General features: G+C 34.0%; 2 protein-coding genes across 2 annotated transcripts in view; both read right to left on the bottom strand.

Moving 5' to 3' along the window:
- Nucleotides 1–2,874: 2,874 nt before the first annotated feature.
- LOC149148154 (protein DMR6-LIKE OXYGENASE 2-like) lies at nucleotides 2,875–3,600 on the bottom strand. The gene is made up of 2 exons (XM_089437801.1): nucleotides 3,299–3,600; nucleotides 2,875–3,228 (listed from the first exon to the last, which is right to left on the bottom strand). Exons 1-2 carry the CDS (start codon nucleotides 3,593–3,595, stop codon nucleotides 2,959–2,961), a joined length of 567 nt encoding a protein of 188 aa, XP_089293927.1. The 5' UTR covers nucleotides 3,596–3,600; the 3' UTR covers nucleotides 2,875–2,958.
- A 7,029-nt stretch (nucleotides 3,601–10,629) lies between these two features.
- The window catches only part of LOC149148155 (protein DMR6-LIKE OXYGENASE 1-like), an 80,054-nt gene continuing 70,680 nt past the window's right edge, over nucleotides 10,630–20,003 (bottom strand). The window contains exon 3 of the mRNA XM_089442091.1: nucleotides 10,630–10,893. Coding sequence (XP_089298217.1) covers nucleotides 10,630–10,893 — 264 coding nt within the window. The remainder of the gene's footprint in view (nucleotides 10,894–20,003) is intronic.

The raw sequence follows: 20,003 nt of genomic DNA on the forward strand, positions 1-20,003 counted from the left end.
GATTAAAAATGTTCATAATTTTATTAACAAAAAACCAAATTACACTATAAAAAGAAATTGAATTTAAAAAATATCTCACATCTCACATCTAGCACCTAGACATCTAATGCTCAAATCTCACATCTAACGCCTACACATCTATCGCTTACATCTCACATCTAATGCTCACACATCCACCTTATAATGGGCTCTATAGCCCCTCTCTGTGCAATAAAATGTCAATTAATGCCTCTTTGCCTTTGCGAATGCCTTTGCCAATTTTGATAGCCATAAATTAATCACGAGTGGTACCCATCACTATGTTTTGTCCAACATTTAACTTGGAATATGTGTTCCATGACCTTGGTATTCTATTCGTTTATAGGTAAAATCAACTAGGGGTTGTTAGAGAACATGTTTATCACTAAAAAAATGCAAATTCTATAAGTTAAAATAGTAATGCTTGAAGCCAAAAATTAGAAATGGACACCAAAATGAGTCAAATATAAATATATAAATAATTAAAAAATAACAAAAATATAAGAAAATCTGAACACTTAGTTTCATCTTGTCCAAAATACTAAACTATGTCATTCATTCATGTGTAGAGCTCACTGAAAAAGTGCACTAAGTTATGAATTAAGCAGCCTAGATCAATCTTAAATCCTAATAGAAGGATCAAATCTCTTATTGTGCAAACCTATTTTTTTAGTGCAAAACTTGAGAAAATGTTTGCACCTCTAGAGACTTGATCCCTCTCTGCACTTAATAGATTGAGAGTTAAGATGGATCTAGGATGGTTTGATATATATATATATATATATATATATATATATATATATATATCTAAGCTCAATAGTTAAGACGGTCTACTTGAAGTTTTATCACTAAACCCTAGAATATAATAAGCTTCTATACAATAAAACCCAATATAAATATATACCTTTTCCATTGTTATTATTACTATTATTTTTTTCATTTGACTAAGGAAAAAAGTTTACATTACATATGTATACTTATGAGGACATTTAAAAAATATTCAAATATTTAACTCCTACACTTCTCCAATCTAATGCCTACACATCTAACATTTAACATGTAAAGTCTAACATCTACCCCATCTCACATGTACACATCTACCATCTAACATGTAACTTCTAACATCTACCCCATCTAACATGTATCATTTACCCATCTAACATGTAATGTCTAACATCTACCTCATTTTGGGTTGTAGAGCTCCTTTCATGACAATAATGACATATTTTGATGCATGAAAATCTCTTCAAAATCAACAAATGGGTTCACTTGATTTAATTTCAATTAATAAAGCTATAAAAATAGAATTATGAGGTTTTTTTTTCAAAAAATGATGTGAAAACAATTAAATAGAGGAATGAAAAATTATTTGGTTAAACTATGTAATCCATTATTTTAAATAAGAAATTGAGAAAAACAAAGATTCAAAATATTTTCCAAGAATTCACACATGAATCTCAACTAAAATATCATATTGGGTAAAGATGAATTTTGTAAATAGAGGAATAAGATAGAAAAAAGTATGAATATGTAGGTAAAAAGAGTCAGAGTTTTGGAGAGATTATGAAAAGAAACAAGAATATTAGAGAAATTGTGTAACCTTCCCCTTTCAGATTAAATGAATAGGAGTTGTCTTTACTGCTACTTTTTGGAAGCTTTTAAGGTAGGTTTTTCTGGTCAAATTTCTCTAATTGAAATCACAAGTTTGATGGGTAATCGCAATCCAAGTGCACTAGGGATTTTCAATTGTGATGAATCCATATATAAAGTCAAAAAACTAGTTTAAATAACACAAATCAAGATTAGTGAATTGAGGATTCTGTGATCCATAACATTTATAAGAAAAGTTTCCGCTGAAATCACATGTAGAAAACCTTTGTCTACGAGTTTAGAACGAACTAGTCAAGAGAAGTTGTCACCTCAAATTTTTCCACCCGCTGAAAGTCCAAAAAGTCTAAAAACAACTCCAAATAAATATACATATCTAATGTATGGTGTTCTGAAACATTTGATTGAGGCTCTAAGTTAAATTCTCAGGTTTTCAACTTCACTATGAAGTTCTAAAGTTTCCAAGGTTTCCGGTACAAGTTTTTGACATCTAGTAGCTAGAATGTATCGAGGTAGAATCTCTTAGCTAGAATGATTTGAATGTATCTAGGTAGAATCTCTTAGCTGGAATGATTTGAATGTATCGAGGTAGAATCTCTTAGCTAGAATGATTTATGTTAGAAGTGCCAGCAAAATGTAGCACACAGCCTTTATAATATGCGGTTTGATAGACATCGAAATTTTGGGATGTGGATAGAGTGATTCGACCTAGATTCAATCCAGTTTGAGAGTTATGGAGAGGATCATCCAGATCCCAGATTCATCCTCAAGAGTAACCAGACATCTAAATTTTGGGATGTGGATAGAGTGATTGGACCTGAATTCAATCCAGTTTGAGAGTGATGGAGAGGATCATCCAGATCCCAGATTCATCCTCAAGAGTAACCAATCGACACCCTCTGAACCCAAAATCAGTCTGGTAAACCCTTTAATAGGGGTGTACCCTATCATTAAAGAACGAACTATGAGGTTTGTGATCGTGGGTTAAAGTTTCCATTGTTAAGAGTACCCCAAAGATCCAATATGTGTACCCATCACATATTTTAAACTTGTAAATTAAATTCAAACTATGCAACCTATAATGTAATATACAATTTGAATTACAGAAAACATGAGAGTAATGCACTGAGTTGCACACAAATACAAACATAGGTCGATGATTAATCGCATAGCATAATGCCAAACTGTGCAATCTCTAACTTATTTGTTTAGAAATGACATCCCAAACTTTTAAGTAACCGAATAAAACATACTGATGAAATATATAAATATGTCCTCCTGACTTTAAATACGCTGAAGGGCAGAAACCAACCACCATTCAAGCAACAAAAGTCATTCACCATTATTGTCCTCTGGGTATTCAATTTTGAAATGATCCAACACTGCCTTGCCATTAAATTCCTTAATTCTCCATATTCTCATGAATTCTCCAAACTCATATCCTCTGTACAGAGCTGGATGTTGTTCATCAACCAGGGATGCTGCAGGAGCAATGGAGGCATCGGGTGAAGGGACAGGAAACGTAACAACTGATATACGTGCAGTGGACGCGTTCGTCGTTGCTCGATGCCGAACACTCCTGAATCTTCCATTGCTCACTACCTGAAAAATCATTGTCATTAATAATTCCATGGTCAAGAAAAATTCTATTAGATCAGTTTTTGGTAATTACCTGCAGTTGATCTCCCAAATTGACGACGAAGGCGTTAGTTATGGGTTGTACGGAGACCCATTTTCCATTTTTGAGTACTTGCAAACCATTAACGTCGCCTTGCATTAGAACAGTGACGCCACTTGAGTCTGAATGGCTTGGTAAACCAAGGGTAAGATCTGGGTTTGGGCATGGAGGATAGTAATTGGTAACCATATCTTGGCCGTTGTTTCCAAAGCTATTCAAGTAATGAGAGTCCAGCCCTAGAGCTTCAGAAATGGCAGCCAGTAGCCTTAAAACCAGTGCTCTCACCGCCATAGAATACCTGGCTGTGATGTCTCTGTCACCAAAACATAGATTGGTCAATTTGTTTGTTGTTCGGGCTATATATAGAGATTTGGGAATGAAATCTGAGATATTTTGTAGTCTTTAGATATTAGTTTGGTCAAAATTATAAATTTAAATGATAAAAATAAAAATGATAATTCCATAAACTAAATATTTTATAAAAATTTAACCCAAAATTAACTCATCGAAAATCATATGTAACCCAAAAGGAAACCTGGAAAGTGAACTTCTTAAACCACCATAGAAGCCCAAGAACGTAAAACATCAGCAATTAGAACAATTTATAATTGATTACCTGTAGGCTACAGGTTTTTCAGGCCAAGAGTTCATGACTTCCTCCAGAGGATGACATGGGTGAGTCAGACCTTCTCTCCAGTAAATGACCTTTTCTTTGCTAAAACTGGTGATCGTAGAAAGCCGAACCCTCTGCTTTGGGTCCTCTGAGTAGAGGCATGCTCGGTCCTCCACAGGCATTTCGAAGAATTCTTTAGCGATTTCCATCATGCTTTTCATGACTATCGCTGGCACGCCATGGTTCACTATCTGGCCTCAACAATATGCAACAAAATTGTTTGCAACCATAGCAATTTTGCACCCAGTCGAGAAAGTTGTGGGTGGAGTCATCCATGGTGTGTAATGTTGATTTAAATATTTTAATGAGATGTTGATGCATAAGCTTAAGTCCATTGCAGATTTTTAGAATATTTCAGAATTGGGCAAAAAAAAATTGACTGTGTTCATGTCCATCAAATTGTGAATATTCAAGTAATCTGCAATGACTTAGGAATTTTCATGCATAAGTCTCTGTTATTTAAAAATTTAGAAAATCTTTTATATTATTTCTATGAGTTTTTATTATTTTGTTTTCGGTATATTAGGAGGGATTATCACTATTTTTACAGTAGTTTTAGTGAATCTAACAAATAGATTATTAGAAATCAAAATTTGCAATTGACATAAAATCAGAAGAGTCAGATGAAATCATAACCCTAAATTAGACACTGGGAACCTGATAATTGACAGTCCAAGATTGCAGATGAGTTGGAAGTGAGGTATATGGTCTACCTGGAAACAGCCATCCTCCTCCAATGCATGCTGGATTTGATGGACCACCTCTGCTCTGTTAGGTGTAAAATTTTCATTATGCATTAACAGCTAACAGCCCAAGATCATCAATACCGAATATTTCACAAACAGAACTTAATATGATAGATGACATACCTTGATTAACAGCGGAAGATGTAATGGCTGCCATCTACTTTGATCTGACTCCTGACTGTTCCTCTTCTTCAGAATTCGGTTTCTCTCCTCTTGCCCTCACTTCCTTTATGTGCTTCTTGATGGAGAAGAATGCAACTCTTGTGTGTGGGAGAGAGAGGACCCAATCCTTTATATATTATTTAACTCTAATTCGGTACGTCCATCATATACCAATTCAACGCTTAAGATCTAATGCTTTAGATTAGAAACTGCTTTAGTGCTTTAATGCTTTAAACTTCTTTAGTGCTTTAATGCTTTAATGCTTTTCACCGGGTCACATTAAGGTTTAGAAACTGCAGATTTCTTACATTCTCCCACTTGACCCGATTATTCATAATATTAAGCGTTGAACATCATACTATGATAAATTGCTGAGAGTTATGGCGGTTGTGCACTATTAATTCAATTCATTCCCTTCCATATACTACAATACCAGCAATCCATCAATTCATACTCATAATTTATATAAAACAACATAATGGTCCACATAATGTCTTATATCATAATGATTAAACATAATATCTTTATAAGACTCTTTCTTGTTTAAAATTACATAAAATACGTACTACTTCATTAAAACAAGAGACACATAATTGTATATCAGAAACACATAAAAGAGCTCAGAATGTCACACATCAATTATCATTAATACAACCAAGATCCATTCTTTGAACATGTTCCTTAAATTGTCTTGGTTGTAACCCTTTCGTCAAAGGGTCTGTAATCATAAGTTCTGTCCTGATGTGCATGATTGACATTCTTTGTTTCTGAACCTCATCTTTCACAACAAGATACTTCAGTTCTTTATGTTTGGCACCTTTAGAATACTTGTCGTTCTTTGAGAAAAATACTGCTGCAGAATTATCACAATAAATTTTCAGCAGCTTGCTAATGGTGTCGACAACCGCAAGTCCTGAAATAAAGTTCCGCAACCATAATGCATGAATTGTGGCTTCAAAACATGCCACAAATTCTGCCTCCATAGTGGATGAAGCAACGATAGTCTGTTTCGCACTTTTCCATGATATGGCACCTTGAGGAAACATAAACAGGTAACCAAAAGTCGATTTTCTAGTATCGATGTATCCAGCAAAATCTGAATCGCTATATCCAATCACTTCCGATTCATTGGATGAGCATGTAATCTTTCGTTGAGAGAAATTCCTTAGTCTCATGCAATATACTTAAATTATTTGCAGCAAGCAAGACGTCATCAACATAAAGGACCAGATAAATAAACTTGCTCCCACTGATCTTTCGGTATATACAGTGATCAACCGTATTTTCCTTAAAACCAAAAGATGTAATAATGGTATTGAACTTAATATACCACTGCCGGGATGCTTGTTTAAGCCCATATATTGACTTCTTAAGTTTACACACCAATTGTTCTTTACTTTCTACAGAAAAACCCTCAGGTTGATCCATATAAACATCCTCATCAAGATCTCCATTCAGAAAAGCTGTTTCACATCTATTTGATGCAACTCCAAATCATAATGAGCTACTAATGTCATTATTATTCTTAGTGAGTCCTTTTTCGAAACAGGAGAAAATGTCTCCTTGTAATCAACACCATCTTTCTGAGTGTAACCCTTAGCAACAAGTCTAGCTTTATACCGTTCGATATTACCACTAGAGTCGTGGTTTTAAAAACCCATTTGCTTCCGACTCTTTTACAGCCATGTGGTAACTCAACGAGATCCCAAACTTCATTCTGTTGCATGGATTTTAGTTCTTCTTTCATGGCATTAATCCATTCCTTTGACTCTTTATTTTCTACAGCATGTGAAAACGAAACTGGATCCTTATTGATTCCAATATCATAATCTGATTCTTGCATATAAACCACATAATCATTAGAAATAGCTGACCTACGATTTCTTTGAGGTCTTCTTAATGCTACTTGTTTTGGTTCATGCATATCAGCATTATGTAAGTCATTTCCTTCAGGAAGTACTCATTTATATCATGCTGTTATACAACAGTTGGAACAACATTTGGAGTAATAGTAGATGGAGGAACTATTCTAGGCAATGTAACATTTACCCTTGTTTCCTTTATTTCTACTATTTCTCTTCGAGTACTCCCACTGACTTCACCATTCTCAATGAATCTTGCATTACCAGTTTCTACAATTCTTGGACTATGATTAGGACAGTAAAACACATACCCTTTAGATTTCTCAGGGTATCCTAAAAAATACTCACTGATCGTTCGAGAATCTAATTTCTTTTCATGTGGATTATAAATTCTCGCTTCCGCTGGACAACCCCAAACATGCAGGTGTCTTAAGCTAGGTTTCCTGTTAGTCCATAACTCAAAAGGAGTCTTTTGAACAGCTTTACTAGGAACCCTATTCAACAATTAATTAGCGGTTTTGAGAGCATACGACCACAAATTCTTAGGTAGTGTAGAATCTGACATCATACTCCTAATCATATCTATTAACGTCCTATTGCGCCTTTCTGCTACACCATTTTGCTGTGGTGTACCTGGCATTGTGTATTGCGCACATATGCCATGACTTTCGATTGCAAATGGACCTGGACACTGGCCTGACTCATTATATTTACCATAATATTCACCACCTCTATCAGACCTTATGATTTTCACCTTTTTATCTAATTGCCTCTCAACTTCCTTTACAACCGTCTCAAGGACATTCACAGATTGAGATTTTTCATGAAGCAAATAGACATAACCATAACGGGAAAAATCGTCAATGAAAGTGATGAAATACTTTTCTCCATTAAAGGCTGAAGTGTCCATAGGTCCGCAAATATCAGTGTGTATTATTTCAAGAAGTTGGCTGCTTCTGGTGGCTCCTTTCTTATTATGTTTGGTTTTTTTACCTTTAATACAATCCACACATAATTCTAGATCACTAAAGTCCAAATTTGACAAAATTTCATTACTTACTAATCTCATCATTCTTTCTTTGGATATATGACCTAGTCGTTTATGCCACAAGAAAGCAGAATTTTCATTCAACCTGCTACGTTTACATCCAACATTATTTACTACATTCAACAAGGAATTCGCATAAGTGTCATTCAGTTTCAATTTATATAAACCATCAATTAGAATACCAGAACCAACATTATCAGTATTCTTATATAAATCAAAACAGCCAGATCCAAACATACATCTAAAACCAGAATTATCCAACTTACTTACGGAAATAAGGTTTCTAGATAATGAAGGTACATAAAGGGTACTGTTTAAGTCTAATACATATCCACTTTCTAGAATTAGACGATAAGTCCCAATGCCTTCAATTGAAGATTTCATTCCGTTTCCCATAAAGAGAAAACGATCTTTATTTGGATTTATGGTTCGGATCGTAAGAAATCCCTGCATATTGTTGGAAATAACTATAAGCTCATAACTAACGCGATTCAGATGTAGACATAATAGTATAATTTAGCACTCCTTTGGGTAGATACTATCTTATACTTAACATAATTAAATACCAAAACATAAGTAGGTAATAAATATATTTAATTAAATAGAACTGACATCTTTGGATGATCAATATTTATTTAATCAAAATATCTATCAAACCTCATCATGTCAACTAGTTATAGAACAAGACTTTCCTTTGGGTAAGTTCTCAGGTTCTATCATTAGTGACGCCAATTTTTAATTGGTATTATTATAACTGGCAATTTCTAACATTAATCATTATGTCACTTATGCACTAAATGATTATTCTGATTTTGACCAATTTGGTGATTAACAAAATCATAAATCTCATGTGCACAAATAACTTATAACACATACCTTATGCAAAAAAACATTCTGATTTTGACCACTTTGGTGATTAACAAAATCATAAATCTCAAGCGCATAAATAATTTATACCTTATGCAAAACAATCAGTCATAGAGCAATTACTTTTATGCCCAAATTTCAAACAATTATTTTGTACCAGTAAACTTTAATTGTGCAAAGCCAAAACAGTAAATCTGATCAATTCTTTTATGATTGAGAACAGAAATTGGCATATTATCACGAGCACCAATACTCTCGATAACTCAAATAATATAGACCTTATTTCGAAATCAGACGTCTTAAATTTGAGAGTCCTGGCATTGTATCAGTCATTATACTCAAAATTTAGTAGAACAAAGTTATGCTATTAAACGAGATACAGTTTCGAACACTCTAATTTTAACTTTGGCTTGAAACTTGATCTTTGCCCTTGCATCTCAAACATAACATTCGTTACAGATTAATTTTCGTTCTCGCTGAATACAATTTTTCTTATCAAAATTTTTAGACTACGACCTCAAATCTTTAGCTCAACGTTAAAACATCGAATCATAACAGCAAGTAAAAATTCTTCGTTAACGTATGGCGGGGCAAATCATAATCATGGTCCTCCACAGTAAACATTATTTACTAAGACCTTAGTCGTTATGGTCTTGGTTTGTTTCAAACGTCAAAGTGATAATAAGTACAAGAAGTATTTTGTCTCATTAAAAAGCAATATGAAACTTTGCCCAAACATCTAAGGGCTTTGCTTGAATTCGATAAGGGTTGTACAAGCAAAACCAAGGTATTTACTATTTATCCCTAGATCGTGAAAATTCAAAGTCATAAATCCCGTCTATGTACCAAAACAATTCCAATTCATGGAAGAAAAAGATCGTCACGAAAACATAAACCCAGTTAGCGGGATCATAGCGGCGATCGGATCTCCAAAAGACCAAAACCATGTAATTCATACACATTTCTTTAATTCGATACCATGTAATTCATACACATTTCTTTAATTCGATGACAGGGAAGAATTCAATATCCTTTTCGAATTTAACCCAGGAAACACAAAAAACTTGATTAATTCCCAGAAAACCCAGCAGATCATTGACAAAGGAATAATGATACAGAGGCGCCCTGCTAACAAATTTTCTGGTATTGGTTTTACTTTCTGTTACGGTACTTTTGTCATAGTCCTATATATCTATGCACTGATGGTTTAATATTAGCAAATATTCAACCTATGCAAAGATTAAAGATTAAATGTCAAGTTTGACTTATTCTTACATCTTGAAGGCCGTATGAAAATGAGAATATATGATGGACAAAGCTATATAACGAGACGAACGTTTTGTAAGACCTAGGGGATCAAAACATTGTTGCATGTCGTATCTCATTTTATAATTCAATCATAACAGACATGCAAACAGATATTTTATAAAGCCCCGCAAAATCCCTTCTCATTAGAGATACGCGGGACTGAACGAAATAACGGGATTCTCCGAGGCTTGATTAATTTCGGAAAAACAAACATGAGAACAAATTGATCAATTGCAATCATAGGAAATATTCAGTTATTGATTAGGCTCCGATACCAAATGTAAAATTTTCATTATTCATTAACAGCTAACAGCCCAAGATCATCAATACCGAATATTTCACAAACAGAACTTAATATGATAGATGACATACCTTGATTAACAGCAGAAGATGTAATGGCTGCCATCTACTTTGATCTGACTCCTGACTGTTCCTCTTCTTCAGAATTCGGTTTCTCTCCTCTTTCCCTCACTTCCTTTATGTGCTTCTTGATGGAGAAGAATGCAACTCTTGTGTGTGGGAGAGAGAGGACCCAATCCTTTATATATTATTTAACTCTAATCTGGTACGTCCATCATATACCAATTCAACGCTTAAGATCTAATGCTTTAGATTAGAAACTGCTTTAGTGCTTTAATGCTTTAAACTCCTTTAGTGCTTTAATGCTTTAATGCTTTTAACCGGGTCACATTAAGGTTTAGAAACTGCAGATTTCTTACATTAGGGCCATCCAGGTCCTGGAGATCCACCACCGGAATGCCCTCCGAGTAAGACACCTCAGACAAGTGGGGGCGTTCACTGAGAGGCAGGATATATTTACCCTCCACCTCACTTCTGTTCACTCCATTGGACAGTAGCTTTTCTATAATGACATTGAGGTCGCTCTGAACCTCCTCTGATTTAGATGACATTTCTGTGAACCACTGCACAGAAGGAGATGTTTCGAATTGGCTTCTTCTAAGAAATAAATTGAGGTACACTACATGGAATGGAAGTAGAGGAGCATTCTTATTTAGTGCGCAACTATTATTATATTACTAAATATTTTTTACAACTCACTGTGTGAACAAGTATAGATATTTTTTACAACTCACTGTGTGAACAAGTATAATGTAATCTAGGGAAAGATAAAATAATTATTTTAAATAAAACATTTTATATAAAATTTTGTGGGTTAATTTAATTTAATTTTGAGTTAGTTTCTTATTTTATTTATTTTTGTTTGTTTGTTATTTTTCTATATATTTTAATAAGAAGGAGATATGTAATTTATTTGTTGTTAGTTAAAATATAGGAGATGTGTAATTTTTTTATTATTTAATAATGAAATTATGATTAATATAATAATAATAAAATATTTGTGAGTTTTAATTTGGATCAAATTGTGGGTTAATTTAATTTAATTTTGAGTTAGTTTTTTATTTTATTTATTTTTGTTTGTTTGTTATTTTTCTATATATTTTAATAAGAAGGAGATATGTAATTTATTTGTTGTTAGTTAAAATATAGGAGATGTGTAATTTTTTTATTATTTAATAATGAAATCATGATTAATATAATAATAATAATAAAATATTTGTGAGTTTTAATTTGGATAAATTTGATCCAGCATGATAAATGGAGAGTTACCATCATTTTTTTATATTAGTTTGTGAAAAAAGATTTTGAATATTAAAATATTTTAATATTTTTAAATTTTAATATTAATATTTTAATATTTTTAAATGTTTTATAAATATTTTTATATTTAAAAATTATTTTAATATTCAAAAACAATTTCACAACACTCCCTCAAGTGATCAAATCACTCAACTTGAAAACCCAAAAGGAGGTGTAATCAACTCCCTCAAGGGATCAAATCACTCAATGTGAAAACTCAAAAGAAGGTTTACACATGAGAGAGTAGATCCCTCTAAAGCCTTGATAGATTTGGACCTAAATGGATTTAGGTTTAGGTTGGTTAATATTTTGTATTATTTTATTACATTAGACTAATACTAAGATGATTAAATATTTGTTAAGTGTGAAGCACCCTCTCAAGTGCACCTCAGATTTGGACTTAAATGGATTTAGGTTGGTTAATATTTTGTATTATATTATTACATTAAATTAAGACTAAGATGATTACATATTTGTTAAGTGTGAAGCACCGTCTCAAGTGCACCTAAGATTTAGACTTAAATGGATTTAGGTTGGTTAATATTTTTTATTATATTATTACATTAAATTAAGGCTAAGATGATTAAATATTTGTTCATTGTGAAGCACCCTCTCAAGTGCACTACCAACATTAATGACTTGTTGTAACCTAAAAATGTAACAAGATATAAAATATAGAATTATGGTTTACCCAAATGTGAGATGAGAGTTAGGATATTATAAGTGGATCTCATGCAACACATCCCTTATTATTAAAAAATGATGTCAAAAGATAAGGAAATTTTTCTAAAAATATAAGGAGACATAAAATATAGAATTATGGTTTACCCAAATGTGAGATGAGAGTCACCATATTATAAGTGGATCCCATGCAACACATTCCTTATTATTAAAAGAGGATGGAAAAAAGTAAGGAAAATCTTAAGAAATATTTACACAGTCACTTTCATTCACTTAAATACCCACCTTTAATTGCCATTTATATACACTTCTTCATTATTTATTGGTAGAGCTCAATAACTTATTTAGGTAGTGCTCACAAAAACCAAGAGAGCTAAAGGGTGAACATGCTTTTAGAGTAATTGTAATTATCTAGAGCTAGAGCTCAATAACTTATTTTTGTAGTGTTGACAAAAAACCACAAGAGTGAAAGGGTGAACTTGCTTTTGGAGTAATTGTAATTATATTTTAATTTTTTATCTAGTTGTGGCTATTAAAAGGGGTTTTTTTCTACTTGATAATTACATAAGGGGAGAATTGATATCAATTTTTATTTTTAAACATTCTTTAATGTGCTTTTAAGCCTCAAAATATATGTAAAGCATGTTATAGGTTTTTAGTTGTTAAATGGTATTTTAGAGTAATAAAATATGACATTAAAATCCAATATATGTATTAATATGAAAAATAATAGATGTACATATAAGTGTTTCAAAGAATTAAAGAGACATCTTGAAATTATTTTGAAACATTGTATCATTAAGACATAGAAAGATGTATCTAGATTTTTTTTTGTGTATATTGCTATAGGTAAGTTATCTTGTTGCTTGACCTTTCTATAAACAAATTGTGCAAAATATTTTGAAATGCCGAAAATTTCTTCCACTCGGTTTTCAATAGATGGACATTGGGTGCATTGTTAAGACACTTTTTGATGTTAAGACATTACTTAACTCTCATTTGGTCTTTTGTTAAGCCACGCCTTAATGTTAAGGTTACTAGCTTAAAACCTATGGGTAGTAAAATCTATCTAGCTATGTTATGATGGTACTTAATCAATAGAGAGATTTAATGTTAAAAAAATGTAGCAAGAAAGGCTCAATTTGAATTTAGCCTTATTCAAATTGAGTAAATCGAATTTCCACATCAATAGGACAACTTGGAGGTAGTTAACTAATGTGACATAGATCTTGTCACTCACTTAGCTTAGAAAATTCGAGTTAGAGGGCTTGGAGTTTAGATATGCATGTGTGATTGCTAAATTTTAGTAATACAGTTCAGTCATTTTTAGTTGCATTCAGTTAACTAACCTATAGCTATTTATAGAGTGAGTTGAAGGTTAGTTGTGGAATGGAAAAGGAGTCTAACTCAGAGATCTATGAGTTAAACGATGAATCAACCCAAAATAACTAGTCCATGCAAATAATTTTAGTTCCTAATCCGAAGTGGAGATGGCAAGGAAGTCTAACATCAGTGTAGACTAGTTTTGAGTGTATAGGTGTTGCAAGAGTCATAAGATCAATCCTTGGGAATTGCACAATCAATTTGGAGGAAATTCCTATTTTTTTGGGGCTAATTTCCTCAGGTTTTTTTCATGGAAATAGGAGACTTGATGAGCGAATAATTGGCTAAGCATTGGCTAGAGTTTCTCATTGAGAAGAGAGCACAATTATTCTTTTGTAGGTTGAGCTCAAAGAGAGAGTTAGCAATTGTAATAGTTTCTCTATTCAACGGATTAATGCAAAGAGAATTAAGGGGGCTTTTCCTACTTGGGTTCCCATATAAATAATTGTGTATGTGTGGTTTTTCTTATTTCATGTCTATGCGCATTTTTTTAAATTGCGGTTTCCATTTAGAGTATAATTACGTCTCCTTTTTTTTTTCAGTTTGAAATCTTAAGCAATTGCAATTTCTATCAAATTTATACATGGTATCCGAGCCCTAAATTCACATTAGAACTAGTATTTTGAACTTGTCTCTTAGGAATTTTGTGTAGTAGCTTCAGTGCAACAATTGTTCTTCAGGATCGGGAGAATGTCTTTCAACATAGTGAGATTGGACTATGTCGTGGAGGGTACCTCAAATTTCATAGCTTCGAAGGATCAAATGGAAGTAGTGCTCAATGAAAAAGATGTGTTAGAATATGTTAAAACTAACATTGCAAAACCACAACAGTGTGATGCACAATAATTAACCCAATGGAAGAATGATGTTGCAAAGGCCAAGAGAATTTTTCTCGAAGGTGTGAGATACCATGTGGTCTCAAATTTCCATGGAAAAGAGACACCATTTGTTATATTGAACACAATCACCGAGCTATTAGAAAATAGCAGCGACCATAGAAAATTGGCCCTGAAAGACAAACGTTGAAACATAAGAATGCAAACGAATGATATTATTCCACACTATCTCTCTAGGTTTACTCAAGTTTGTAATGATCTTGGAGGGGCTAGGGTGAATTTTGGAGAAGATGTCCTCGTGAGCCTAACTCTTATAGGCCTTCCAAAATCCTTGCACATCTACTAGGAGTCTGTGAATGGAAGGGAAAATTACTGAATTGGGAAAGGTTATGGTCTGATTTGGTTCAAGAAGAGTTCGAGAGAAATAACTGAGATGGAACATCATCCAAAGTTGAGGATGAAGAGAATTTTTCCTTGGTTGGAAAGTGGAAGAAGGGAAAAGCGAAGAAGACCCATAGCAAACCTGAACCTAGCCAAAATAATCAAAATAAGAAATACTTGAGAAAGATAAAATTCTCCCACTTCCACGAATTTGGGCATTATGCAACAAAGTGCCTACACAAGAAGTCTACCAAGAAGCCTTTAGGAGAAGAAGGAGGTGAAGAATTAGCTTCATAATTCAAATAAAACTTCACCCCAATAGCGTCCATGGCTCACACTATTATGGGGAGTGTGTGGTACCTTCATTCTGGTGCCTCATTCCATATGACAAGGTTCAAGGATTTTTTTAGTAACCTCGAGGAGAAGGATCTCCATATGCATATTAAAATGGGGCATGATGGGAGGTACAATGCTACTAGAATTGGTACTATCACCTTTGAGAGGGAGAAAACCTCTCCTCTTTGCCTCAAATATGTTATGTTTGTACTTGAGGTGAAGAAGAACCTGATATTTGTAGCAGTATTGGAGGATAATGGCTTTGGTGTTATTTTTAGTAAAGGGAAAGCCTTTCTTAGACATGTAGCTACGAGGAAAGTGAAGAAAATTTGGGTTCAAGTGAAGAATCTATACAAACATGAGGAGAGAGAGTGCACTGCATTGAGCAATAAGGGTGAATAGGTGCAACATCGATATGTTGGAGGACTTTAGCACAAGATATTGGGTCATCTACACCATGATGCCTTAAAATTCATGCAATAAATTACCAGCAATGTCCCTTGAATAACAAGATGTTTGCAAGGGCTTCACATTGGGGAAATATGTGAAATCCACTTTCAGTGGCCAAGGTAACAGAGAAGATGCAATCTTGGAGTGAGTCCACTCTCATGTTCATGGACCCTTTTCCTACAACCTCCACAACAAAACACAATTACTATGATTTTTGTATTGATCGTTTTTCTAGAAAATGTTGGATTTTCTTTAACTCGAAGAACGATAAAGTTTTCTCAAAATTTGTTGAATTTAAGGAATTGGTTGAGAAGGAGATTGCGAACAAGGTGAAGGCTCTTAGGAGTGATAGTGGAGGTGAATTTATTTTACATGCACTCAAGGATTTCTACGAAAAAGAATGTATTTGAAGAGAGTTGATAGCACCCCATCACCCACAACAGAATGGGGTAGCCAAAAGGAAGAACACAAGGATAGTGGGAGTAGCAAAGGCCATGTTGCATGATTAGAGGTTTTCATTGCATCCATGGGCATAAGTATGCAATACAACAGTTTAATTGTAGAACGAGTGTCCTCATACAATACTTGGCATGATCACACCGGTGGAACCTTTCTCTCAGAGAAACCTTAATGTGTTTGATTTCAGAATTTTTGGAGCTTCAGTTTATTGTGATGTCACCAAATATTCAAGGAAGAAACTTCGAGCCTAGAAGAGAGTTGGGAGTTTTTGTAGGATACACCAAAACTCCACACAATTATCAAGTTTATTTACCTTCACTGAGGATGACAATTCTGAGGAGAGATGTCAAGTTCGATGAGGAGAAGGCTATGATATGCTTTGTGGAATGAGAGATGAGTATCCCACCAAAGCAGGAGTTTGTAGGACCAAAGGAGGAGCCTCAGCATGAGCTTTAGGAGGTATTGGAGTAGCCACATGTAGTGGAGCATACAGGATGCAGAGTGGAGGTACCCACTTAACCAAAATCTTCTAGATACGGGAGAAAGAGAACAAAAGAAGCTGATATATTGTTGTAGGATGCAAGGGAGAATGTGAGAGCCCCCACATCACAGCGCAGGAAGAGGAGGTCACATGGTAGGTACACTGACTACATGGGTCTCATGACAAAGCTCATTGAGACAGATCCTTCCTCATTTGAGTAAGAAGTTTCTCAACCTATTTAGGTTGATGCCGTGGTGGAAGAATACAAATCCATCATGAAGAACGTTGTATGTGAGGTCGTGTCGAGACCAAAAGGGAAATAAGTGATTGGTCCACGATGGATCTATGAATTCAAGCATGAAGCTAATAGAAGCATCAAGAAGTACAAAGCCGGATTTGTGGAGAAAGGATTCTCTCATATAGAAGTTGTGGACTATGAGGAAAAAAATTCACCGGTTGCAAAATATTCCTCAATCATATCGATTCTAGTGTTGGCCTTGTAGATGGGGTGGAAAATCCACCATATGGATGTCAATACTGCCTTTCTCAACAATGTTGTTGAGGAGAAAATTTACGTAGAGGATACACAAGGATTTGAGAGATATGATTGAGAGTCACATGTGTGCACACTCAAGAGAGCATTGTATGGTCTCAAATAGGTGCCCTCAGCATGGTACACTTGGATCAATAGTTATCAACAGTTATACCACTTTAGGTCAAGATTTTGATGCAACCATTTATAGGCAGCTTGCAGGGTCTTTGATGTTTCTTGCGAATATAGACCTGAAATTTGCTATGTAGTAAACCAACTGAGTCAAGCTATCATGAGGCCTACCAAACTGTATTTGAAGGTAGAAAATCATGTATTACGGTACCTTAAAGGCACTACCGAGTATGGATTATGGTATAGGAGGAAAGGAGTGAACACCCAAGGCTTCAGTAATGTAGATTGGGTAGCAAGCCCATCAGACATGAAAATTATTTCACGTGCTATATTTAGTGTTTAGTTTACAACTATTTCGAGGTACAGTGGGAAGAATAGGGATGTGGCGCTCATCTTAGCAGAGGATGAATACATGGTTACAAGTCAAGCAACATGTCAGGCCATATGGATGAGGAAAATAATTGCGAGATTGTTTAGTTATGAGATGGTTCCGACTATGATATATTGTGATATTGATAGTTGCATTAAGCTCTTTGAGAATTTGGTATTTTATGATAGGTTGAAGCACATTGATATCTGGTATCATTATTTGCTCGACTCTGTGCGGAGGAGAATTATGTTGCTACAGTACATTCCAACTGAGGAGCAAGATGCTCACATATTGACAAAGGCATTGTCAAGAGGTAAATTTGAATTCCACAGGTGCAAGATAGGGGTGGTGAAAAATCCCTTTCTCGCTAAGAGGGAGTTTTAAAAAATTGGAGCAAGAAAGGTTCAATTTCACTTTAGCCTTAGTCAAATCTAGTAAATCAAATTTCCACATCAGTAGGACAACTTGCAGGTAGTTAAAAAGTGTGACATGGATCTTGTGACTCAGTTTGGGAAGAAAATTTAAGTTAGAGGGCTTGGATTTCAATTATGCATATGTGATTGCTAAATTTTAGTAATATAGGTCAGTTATTTTTAGTTGTATTATGTTAACTGACCTCTAACTATTTATAGAGTTAGTTGAAGGTCAGTTGTTGAGTGGGACAACATTCTAACTCAGAGACTTGTAAGTTAACTCATCAGTGAACCGAAAATAGATAGGGCATGTAAAGAATTCAAGTTCCTGAGGTGAAGTGGATATGAAAAGGCAGTGTAACATCAGTGTAGACTATTTTTGAGTGTACAGGTGTTGCATGAGCCAAGAGATCAATCCTTGGGAATTGAATAATCTCTTTGGAAAAAACTCCTATTTTTTTGGGCTAATTTCCTCAAGATTTACGTGAGGAAATAAGAGGCTTGGTGAGAAAATAATTGGCTAAGTTTTGGCGAGAGTTACTCATTGAGGAGAGAGAACCATTCTTATTTTGTAGGTTGAGTTCAGAGTCAGAGCTAGCAATTGTAATAATTTCTCTATTCAACTCATTAATGCAAAGATGCTCGAGCAGTTTTTCCCTGTTGGGTTCCCCTAGAAATCACTACGTATTTATGCTTTTGATTATTACATGTCTATGCACGTTCTTCTAAATTTTGGTTTCCATTCCACATACTAGTCGAGTACAATTATATCTCTTGTTTTTGAGTTTGAAATCTTGAGAAGTTGCAATTTCTATCAAATTTCTAAAGTTAATTGTTGCTTATTAGATATCAATAAATTGACAACTAGTGTATTTGAATAATGTTAAGAGGAGACTAAATTGTTAAACTAGGTTGGAGTTATTTCAAAAGGCATAACTACTTGTTTTGTGGTATAAGCTCACATTAATGCTATAATATATCGATGGAATGTGGTACATCCTCTTGTTAAGATATATAAACTGAAAATTTTGTTCTAATAATTTTTTTTAATATTTTCTATTTATATTTTTGAAAATATTTTAGTTTCTAATATTACAATTAGTTCATTTTTTAAATAGGTTTGGAACCTATATTGATAATTCTAACCTAAGATAATTTAGGTTATTATTCAATTTGTTATCTATCTTAGAGAACAAATTCAATTTGTTTATTTATGTTTTAGATAGGTTTGAAACTTTTGAAATATTGATAATTATAATCTAAGATAATTTAGATTATTGTTCAATTTATTACCTATTTACAAACCTTTTAGATGAAAAAATTTGAAGACCTAACATGCAAAGCCTATATTAACAAGTCTTATAGAGCACATTAGTCCCTACCAATGAAGTTAGAAGTTATTCTCTAGAAAAAATTGCATTAGCTAAATTAATAGTGGTTAATTGGAAATTAAATCATATAGTATAGCTTCAGCAGAAACTAATAAATTGAGATGTGAAGTGGATAAATTAATTTCTTTCTTAGATAAAAGGACTTGCATAAATTTTTTGTTGAGTATGTTGTCATTAAGGTCAAAGCAGGAGCATGGGAATGATGTACTGGATATTTTCATTCATGTCCTAGGTATGTCAGTTGTCATGGATGAGATGATGTAGTGATGAAAAAATAGCTCCAGGTTTTGGACTCCCTGGACGATGTTGTAGGGTAGAGGATCCCTCGCCTAACGGTTTTGGGGCTTAATGCCCACAATTTTGGGCAATGGTATTGTAAAAGCTCTACGAAGTGCACAGAGCATGAATTGTAATGAGTAAAGTCAAAGGGTTGTCTGCCCTCAAATAATGTAAGGTAATTTAAAGTGAGTCAGCCTGCCCATGGTCTACGAACCATGGGAATGTAAAAATAGAGCGAGGCTCTAAGTGT

Source organism: Pinus tabuliformis, chromosome 9 (genome assembly GCF_031772625.1).
Source record: "Pinus tabuliformis cultivar Carrire ecotype Pingquan chromosome 9, CPIR1, whole genome shotgun sequence".
Lineage (NCBI taxonomy): Eukaryota > Viridiplantae > Streptophyta > Pinopsida > Pinales > Pinaceae > Pinus > Pinus tabuliformis.

Coding starts and splice junctions, on each gene's coding strand:
- LOC149148154 (XM_089437801.1), bottom strand. CDS start 3,595: ATGGCGGTGAGAGCACTGGTTTTAAGGCTACTGGCTGCCATTTCTGAA. Junction 3,229..3,298: donor ATTTGGGAGATCAACTGCAG/GTAATTACCAAA, acceptor ATGATTTTTCAG/GTAGTGAGCAATGGAAGATT.